General features: G+C 37.5%; 2 protein-coding genes across 4 annotated transcripts; both read left to right on the forward strand.

Annotated features, from left to right (window-relative positions):
- The first annotated feature begins 3,321 nt into the window (after positions 1 to 3,321).
- Positions 3,322 to 5,085, forward strand: LOC110905423. Of its 2 annotated transcripts, XM_022151186.2 has the most exons (3): positions 3,322 to 3,782; positions 4,578 to 4,659; positions 4,934 to 5,085. In XM_022151186.2, the coding sequence occupies exons 1-3, from the start codon at positions 3,340 to 3,342 to the stop codon at positions 4,988 to 4,990; spliced, it is 582 nt and encodes a 193-aa protein (XP_022006878.2). In that variant the 5' UTR covers positions 3,322 to 3,339; the 3' UTR covers positions 4,991 to 5,085. The 2 variants fall into 2 exon arrangements, with proteins under 2 accessions (XP_022006878.2, XP_035839107.1); XM_035983214.1 differs by lacking the exon at positions 4,578 to 4,659.
- A 2,353-nt stretch (positions 5,086 to 7,438) lies between these two features.
- LOC110905425 lies at positions 7,439 to 9,203 on the forward strand. 2 transcript variants are annotated; one of them, XM_022151187.2, is made up of 3 exons: positions 7,439 to 7,899; positions 8,696 to 8,777; positions 9,052 to 9,203. In XM_022151187.2, the coding sequence occupies exons 1-3, from the start codon at positions 7,457 to 7,459 to the stop codon at positions 9,106 to 9,108; spliced, it is 582 nt and encodes a 193-aa protein (XP_022006879.2). In that variant the 5' UTR covers positions 7,439 to 7,456; the 3' UTR covers positions 9,109 to 9,203. The 2 variants fall into 2 exon arrangements, with proteins under 2 accessions (XP_022006879.2, XP_035839108.1); XM_035983215.1 differs by lacking the exon at positions 8,696 to 8,777.

The raw sequence follows: 9,203 nt of genomic DNA on the forward strand, positions 1-9,203 counted from the left end.
TTTAGATGCGCTTGCGGAAGCGTTTGCGTAAATTAAGTCAGAAGCTTGTGGAGTGATGCCCCCTGAAGCGAGGAATGCCACATTCTTCAATCCAGCTGAAGGTTGAGTTGCCTTAGGTTGATATCCAGCAGTGTTCATCTCTCTCTTGTTAACATCCATTTCAAAGGCTCTTAGGGTGTTGATCAGATCTGACAGAGTGACAGGATTAGGATTGTTGAGGAAATCCTTCTTGATCATCATACATTGCAGGCTCCATTCCTTGGGGAGCGAATCAAGCAGCTTCTTTATTGCAGCACGATTGGTAACAGGATTTCCTGCCTTCTTCATTTTGGTCATCATGTTTAGGAAGCGGCTAATGTGATCAGACAAACTTTCTCCACGGACTCCACAAAACATGTCGTATTGCTTCTGCACCATATCTCTCTTGCTTTCGATCAGTTCTTCATTTCCCTCATAGTACTCGATTAATGCATTCCAGAGTGCATTTGCAGTTCGGTGTTCTTCAAACATGTTGCAATCGTTGGTTGAAAGAGCTATGGTTAGAGCAGCGTGTGCACGACGATCACGTTGAATGAGAGCCTTGTCTTCGTCAGTGAAGGTAGTAGCATCATTGTTAGCAACTACTGCATCTCCTCTAACTACCGTTGGAATGTGAGGTCCAGCGGTAACAGAGAGCCACAGATTGTAGTCCGTGTACTCGAAGAACGATTGAATGCGAGTTTTCCAAGTGCTAAAGTCTTCCGCCCCTTTCAACTTTGGCGGGCGAGTGGTGGTTCCAGTTTCAAGTTCCGCTTGAGCAATTGGACTCAGTTGATTCAGCGACATCTTTCCTTGTTTTAGACAAACGTGAGCTGAACAGACCTTAAATTCGCTGACAGGAGCTTAATTTCGCCAATGAACGATATTGATTGATGACCTTCGCTAGCTGGTTCGCTAACTTCGCTGGAAAGTTATGAAATCCTGCACGAGCGATCAACTTATCTTCGCTGACAAATCAAACACAAACAAGGGTTAGGTTAATTTCACCGGTGACCGTGATAAGAACGCCGTGGTTCGCTATCACGGTTCTCGAAGTCGCCTTCGATAATTTCGCTCAAGGGACGAATGACACTATTTCGCTGATGATCAACAATTTCGCTCGAACAATGGTCGGCGAAATTGATGATTATGCGATAAAACACTCAACGATTTGAATTAATTCGCTGTATTCAACGCTGAGTTTGCTATCTTCAACAAATAAATTCGCTATGTTCAAAAATTGTTCGTTGTCTTCAAGTTAAATTCGCTGGACAGAGGGTTTAACACGAACTAAAACCCTCTAATCACTCAAAAACAGCCCAAAAACCATGTTTTGATGCACCAAAATGTCCAAAATAACTCCCTAATCAAGTATTAACAACAACCTATCGATTAAACACACCAAATCAATCCATTTTAAGCCCAAAAATTTGAGAAACCTTGAAACTTTGAAAAACCTTCAAAACAATGAAAAATCTCAACAAGAACACAACAACCAAGAGCACAAAGGCTCTGATACCAAATTGTAGATCCCAAAACGTATCCGGATCACAGTGGTTGGTTGTTTTAGTCCAAAACACCTATTGATTAAGTGTTTGAACTATGAAAAGTCAAGAAAGATCAAGAATGAAGATGAAGCTAATGGATTGATGAATACTACTAGTGTTTGTATTGAATCCAAACAATAAGATAAAGCAATGAACAACCTTGGATATCAGATTTAAGCACACAATATGATTGTAAACAACACTTGATTCAACCAAGAGCCAAAAGCTTGGCTAAGTTACAATGCTTGGGGTATATATAGTAGACTCCTGACTTGCCAGCAAATTTATAAATTTGCTGGAATCTTAACTACACCAAGTCAGGATCACAACTTCTAGACAATTACAAAATAAGCCCCTAAACATTCAAAATACATACAAACTACTATCTAAACTAATCCAGCACAAGTACCAACGATCTCATAAGCTCTAACAATGCCAAATCTTCGAAGAAGCTTTGACAGCAGTGAAAACAACCTTGGGCAGAGACTTGAGTTGTGGAAGACGGATAGAGTACAATCCTTGCTCACTGGGGCCCGTAAGGAGGGTAGTGCGTGTAGATTCGTCCTTCACAACAAAATAAGAGGAGTGAAACTCAAAGAAAACATCGTTATCAAGACAGAATTTTTGAACTGATAAAAGATTTTGTTTTAATTCTGGTACATGAAGAATATCAGTTAAGTGAAAAATTTTGTTGGAGGAGTGGATTTTTGAAGAACCAACATGAAGAATAGGGATAGTTTTACCATTACCAACATGTAAAGAATCGTTACCATAATATGCCTCTGAATTGTCTAGGCTGGATAGATCTGGAGTAGCATGATGAGAGGCACCAGTGTCAGGTTTCCAAGCAGTGCCAGAAGAAGCAGGACCCGAATATGCTGCATAATTGGCTTGAGGTGCAGGACGTGACTGAGGCTGCTGATTGGGACATTGTGAGGGCAAATGTCCAATTCCACAACGATTACAATGACCATAAACCATGTTTTGAGTCGAAGCCCATGAAAATTGACGTGAACCACCGTTATCTCGAGGTCGCGGAGTAAAACCACCACGTGAATTTCCACGTTGGTAACCACGAGAGTTCCTACCACCACGAGTATTATTATAAGACCGAGAACCATAAAAAGCCTGAGGAGTTGAAGACATGGAAGTTTGCTGGCTCATTTGAGAAGTCAGTAACTGAAGATTATGAATCTGTTGTTGTAATTGATCAATAGTGGGCTGATTTGGTGAGGTATTGGTAGCTGAGAAGTGGTGAGAGGGTGGGGGCTGTGGTTGCGGAGATGAGGCAGAAGAGGAGTAGGGGCCGAGAAGGCCTGGTTGGTTAGAGGCAGCAAGGAAGGCTTGAGGCTTGGTGTTTAGTGTGGTGGTAATGAGATAATCATGATCACAGAGAAGAGCATGAATCTCGTTGAAGGAGATTGGAGGAGAACGAGCCAACTGTAACGCCTCGTATTTCAGTGTTTCCATGTTTTTTTTTTTTTTTTTTTTTTTGAAAATACGTGTACGTTTTTGAAGTATTGGAACCACAATCGAAACCGGATCGAAAAACAGATTTAAAAACGACGAATACCGACACTATTTTACATATTTCTTTAAATCTAAAATTTTATTTTACAATCTTAGATAATGTTTGGGTTTTGATAACGGGACTCGTAGGAATTTCGGGCCACTTAAACACGAGTTTGGACTTGTGGGCCTTGGACCCAAGCCCACCTAAAACAAAATCTAACCTACATGTAAATAGAAAAGAGAACCCTAAACCTACCACTTTATGTCAGCCGCTACGTATTCCATCCTTCCCCTCTCAATTCTTTGTCTACCACCTCTAAACCCTCACACAAGATATGCTGACATATTTTATATGCATTACCCTCTCTCTCGTTCTTATGCACTGACAAAACCCAAACCAAATCTCACTCATCTCTCAAATTATACACACACTACCACAAGCCAACTCGACACCTCTCACTCTCTGTTTCTTGTCAACAAGTTCGCTGGAATACACACCTCGTTTAATATCGAGTCGCCGCCGAAGATTTCCACAACTCGTCGGAGTTCCTTTGATCTGTCGGAGAATAACGAACCCTGCCGGAGGTGCTTAAACACTGCCCGAGGAGCCTACACGTGTGGGAGTTGGAGCGGATTCACCGGAGAACTCGAAGACGGCACCGGAGCTCGGAGACGAAATCGCAACGAGAACCATCCACGGCTTCGGTATACATATCTTATCTTTTTTTGTTTTGCTCGTTAACTTCCTGTTAGGACACAATAATTAGCCATTCAAATGGATACAAAAATTTTGGTATAATACCTTCTTAACAGTTGTATTCTTTTTAAGATTTTTAAGATGAAGAAGATGAATTGGAATCAATGTCTAAATCAAACAAAAACCCACAACAGTTCCATATTGAAAAGAATTCCAACAGTTAATGTCCAAACTACTAGTCTTGCATTTCATAACGACAGTTTACGTTCTTGTTTTGTTTTAAAAGGAAGAAGACGACGCGACTTATGTTTAAATGATTTAAAAAAAACCCAAGTGGATGAGGCAGTCCGTGGTCGCTACTGTTCCGAGGAAGTCAGGGGTCCTCGGTTCGATCCCGGCAGAACCCGTTTTGCCTTTTTTTTATTTATTTTTTTTCAAACAACCAAAAGCTTTCATTTTTTTTATCTCATTTGGTCCATTATTTCTTGCTTTTCTTTTAATGTATCTTTCTTTAGTCATTCTCGTATTAGAACCCATTTCATACATGATAAAAGTCTTTTTGTTATTTATGAATTACTTCCTTTTTAACAAAACCCCAAAATTAATTACGTAAATAAAATATTAGTTATGATTCTTTTAAGAATAAATCTTATTTAACAAAATTCTTTTTATAATACCAAAAACAGTTGGTCAAAATTCTAACTAATTGAAATCTAATTATTTGTAAACAATAAATATTAAAATTAATTTATTTTAACCAATAAATAATAACGAATTCGTTATGTGCTATACTTCATATCTAGGATAATCACTTTGCTCGTTCTTTTTGGATTTCCTCCATTCTTACTCGTGTGTTATCTCAAGGAAACTCTATACCCAACCAATGTGAGCATACTCGGTCCCTTTTTACGCTTTATTACTTTTGGGATGCAATACATGTACTTTGAATCAAATAAACATACATGCTAAAATTTTATACAAATAATCTCTATATATGCTCCTACGTGTTATACTTGCAATCATACGTATTTAAATTTATATGCTTACACTTAGTTATTGCCATGAAAAATCTGTTTAAAACATTTTTTTATACTTATAATCAAACTTGTATGCTCGCCAATACTATATGTATTGATCTATGCTTTAACATGTGTTGCAGGATTTGGATGATGAAAGGAATCTAGTAGGATTGCCTAGAAACTTATTTAAATTCTAATACCAGTTGTAATGTATTTTATTTTCAAACATGTAATTTGTTTCCAATCTTTGTATGAGACCATTAACAAATGAAATGAAACTTAATTACTTGAATACTTGTTGTATTTTATTTATTTCAAACTTGTGGCATTTCTAGTTCAAACGATGTAAAAAGTAATTATTAAATACTCGTCACAATTAGTGTTATGAAGACTCGAGCAATCTTCACACTTCGTCTCATCCCGATGTTTCCGCCATTGGTTGGGGTGTGACAGATTGGTATCAGAGCCATAACTATAGGGAATTAGGTAGAATTGCCATGTTCGACCTAGTCTATAGTCTAAGTACCAAAATTCGACCATTTCAAATTCTTGCTTGATATGTAGTTCTTCCTCTTTGCTTCTACCTCTCCTTTTGTCTAAATAAATGATGCGTCTTTTCTAAGACATTTCACACAATACATACTTGAAGATACTCATATTCCACAATCGAAACGACTCACTAAAATAGGGGTGATTCCCGCCTTTGGTGACGAATTTCAATCCACCTTACATGTTATTTTGCACGAAATTTCACCATCAAGTCAGGAGTGATATCCGTATCTTGGTGGGAATTTCCATTTCATACTCTAGTGGTTACTTATTGACGAGTCGAGATTTTATCTTGTTTCGTTCAATAAACCACATTTTGGGGACGAAATTGTCAAGCTAGGATTGATATCCACACCTTGGTGACTGGTCCCGCTCTACGATTTTCAATCTCGCCAAAGTTTCGTATTTTCGATCAAATTATGGACATGTACTAACTGGAAGGGTAAAATACCGTTCATCGCCTGGCGAAGAGAGTATTATACCTGTTAGGCCAAAGCATGTCTCCCTAATTCGGAAGGACTTGCGATTCACTTTGGATTAGTCGAAGTTTCTAAACCCGAAGCACTCCAATACTTGTCAAGCCTCTCTTTTATATTAACTTAACTTTTATGCGATTTAATACTTGTTACCTAATCATCGTTTTACACAATAAATTAATACACGCATACTGATATGTTACACTTGATTCGGGATTACTGGACATTCTTTATGTGATGAACTGGTCATTAGCTTCGTAAGAAGCCACACCTTAACGTATATAGTGCTTCTGAGGCACTATAGGAGTAGCGCACCGCCCGTAGACTTGTGGTTACGTTAAGTTAAACTTTTACGGTCTTTATAGCAACGAAATGATGACATGTGCTATAGAGATTATACTAGCGGACACGTTGGTTCGATTTGTTCGAGCCTCACCTTAACATATATAGTGTTGTGAAGCACTATAGGAGTAGCGCACCGCCTCATGGACTTGGGGTCATGTTAAGTTAAACATTTACGGATCTTTTTATAGCAACGAAATGATGACATGTGCTATGATTAGATGACGCTTGCGTTAAACGTTGGGTTGACATTTTGTCATTAACTTCGGATGAAGCCTCACCTTAACATATATAGCGCTTGTGTAGCGCTATAGGAGTAACGCCCGCCGCATGGATTTGCGGTCATGTTAAGACATTCATACATACTTGCGGACACGATGGTTTGACCAGTGAGATCACATGCCAGTAATGCGTTAATCTAGTTAACTAAATATTTCGTGTGGACTATTCAAAGACTTTAATCATACCCATACTTATAACCTCTCTCATACTTGAATACCAATCATACATGCATATTTAAAATTTCTATACTCTATCATTCTCACTCGTAAAACGTTAATGTACCCAGACCCGTACACTACTAGTACAAACTATATGGATCATGCACATACCAAAATAATCGCGGATGCATACGGGATTATATTGGTAGATGCATGAAAACCATAGTAGGTTCTACTGTGTACCATGACACTGAATCGCGAAACGAACGTAACATGATATGAACATGGTGGATACGCCGCCGGTACTTCCTATATATAAGTGTTCCTACCATATTACCAAACTTTCGTAAAAACGTGCCATGAGAAATTCGGTGTTTCCTTAGACCTTATCGAATACAAATTTTGATCACTCACAATCTATTCCTCGCATTGTATCAAACCCACTTCGAGAATGCCATCATTCCCAAGGTCTTACTCTTGAATAAATTTCGGGACGAAATTTCTTAAAGTAGGGGAGACTGTAACGCCTCGTATTTCAGTGTTTCCATGTTTTTTTTTTTTTTTTTTTTTTTTTTTGAAAATACGTGTACGTTTTTGAAGTATTGGAACCACAATCGAAACCGGATCGAAAAACAGATTTAAAAACGACGAATACCGACACTATTTTACATATTTCTTTAAATCTAAAATTTTATTTTACAATCTTAGATAATGTTTGGGTTTTGATAACGGGACTCGTAGGAATTTCGGGCCACTTAAACACGAGTTTGGACTTGTGGGCCTTGGACCCAAGCCCACCTAAAACAAAATCTAACCTACATGTAAATAGAAAAGAGAACCCTAAACCTACCACTTTATGTCAGCCGCTACGTATTCCATCCTTCCCCTCTCAATTCTTTGTCTACCACCTCTAAACCCTCACACAAGATATGCTGACATATTTTATATGCATTACCCTCTCTCTCGTTCTTATGCACTGACAAAACCCAAACCAAATCTCACTCATCTCTCAAATTATACACACACTACCACAAGCCAACTCGACACCTCTCACTCTCTGTTTCTTGTCAACAAGTTCGCTGGAATACACACCTCGTTTAATATCGAGTCGCCGCCGAAGATTTCCACAACTCGTCGGAGTTCCTTTGATCTGTCGGAGAATAACGAACCCTGCCGGAGGTGCTTAAACACTGCCCGAGGAGCCTACACGTGTGGGAGTTGGAGCGGATTCACCGGAGAACTCGAAGACGGCACCGGAGCTCGGAGACGAAATCGCAACGAGAACCATCCACGGCTTCGGTATACATATCTTATCTTTTTTTGTTTTGCTCGTTAACTTCCTGTTAGGACACAATAATTAGCCATTCAAATGGATACAAAAATTTTGGTATAATACCTTCTTAACAGTTGTATTCTTTTTAAGATTTTTAAGATGAAGAAGATGAATTGGAATCAATGTCTAAATCAAACAAAAACCCACAACAGTTCCATATTGAAAAGAATTCCAACAGTTAATGTCCAAACTACTAGTCTTGCATTTCATAACGACAGTTTACGTTCTTGTTTTGTTTTAAAAGGAAGAAGACGACGCGACTTATGTTTAAATGATTTAAAAAAAACCCAAGTGGATGAGGCAGTCCGTGGTCGCTACTGTTCCGAGGAAGTCAGGGGTCCTCGGTTCGATCCCGGCAGAACCCGTTTTGCCTTTTTTTTTATTTATTTTTTTTCAAACAACCAAAAGCTTTCATTTTTTTTATCTCATTTGGTCCATTATTTCTTGCTTTTCTTTTAATGTATCTTTCTTTAGTCATTCTCGTATTAGAACCCATTTCATACATGATAAAAGTCTTTTTGTTATTTATGAATTACTTCCTTTTTAACAAAACCCCAAAATTAATTACGTAAATAAAATATTAGTTATGATTCTTTTAAGAATAAATCTTATTTAACAAAATTCTTTTTATAATACCAAAAACAGTTGGTCAAAATTCTAACTAATTGAAATCTAATTATTTGTAAACAATAAATATTAAAATTAATTTATTTTAACCAATAAATAATAACGAATTCGTTATGTGCTATACTTCATATCTAGGATAATCACTTTGCTCGTTCTTTTTGGATTTCCTCCATTCTTACTCGTGTGTTATCTCAAGGAAACTCTATACCCAACCAATGTGAGCATACTCGGTCCCTTTTTACGCTTTATTACTTTTGGGATGCAATACATGTACTTTGAATCAAATAAACATACATGCTAAAATTTTATACAAATAATCTCTATATATGCTCCTACGTGTTATACTTGCAATCATACGTATTTAAATTTATATGCTTACACTTAGTTATTGCCATGAAAAATCTGTTTAAAACATTTTTTTATACTTATAATCAAACTTGTATGCTCGCCAATACTATATGTATTGATCTATGCTTTAACATGTGTTGCAGGATTTGGATGATGAAAGGAATCTAGTAGGATTGCCTAGAAACTTATTTAAATTCTAATACCAGTTGTAATGTATTTTATTTTCAAACATGTAATTTGTTTCCAATCTTTGTATGAGACCATTAACAAATGAAATGAAACTTAATTACTTGAA

The sequence above is a fragment of the Helianthus annuus genome, chromosome 14 (genome assembly GCF_002127325.2).
Source record: "Helianthus annuus cultivar XRQ/B chromosome 14, HanXRQr2.0-SUNRISE, whole genome shotgun sequence".
Lineage (NCBI taxonomy): Eukaryota > Viridiplantae > Streptophyta > Magnoliopsida > Asterales > Asteraceae > Helianthus > Helianthus annuus.

Coding starts and splice junctions, on each gene's coding strand:
- LOC110905425 (XM_022151187.2), top strand. CDS start 7,457: ATGTCAGCCGCTACGTATTCCATCCTTCCCCTCTCAATTCTTTGTCTA. Junction 7,900..8,695: donor GAGAACCATCCACGGCTTCG/GTATACATATCT, acceptor CTTCATATCTAG/GATAATCACTTTGCTCGTTC. Junction 8,778..9,051: donor AAACTCTATACCCAACCAAT/GTGAGCATACTC, acceptor CATGTGTTGCAG/GATTTGGATGATGAAAGGAA.
- LOC110905423 (XM_022151186.2), top strand. CDS start 3,340: ATGTCAGCCGCTACGTATTCCATCCTTCCCCTCTCAATTCTTTGTCTA. Junction 3,783..4,577: donor GAGAACCATCCACGGCTTCG/GTATACATATCT, acceptor CTTCATATCTAG/GATAATCACTTTGCTCGTTC. Junction 4,660..4,933: donor AAACTCTATACCCAACCAAT/GTGAGCATACTC, acceptor CATGTGTTGCAG/GATTTGGATGATGAAAGGAA.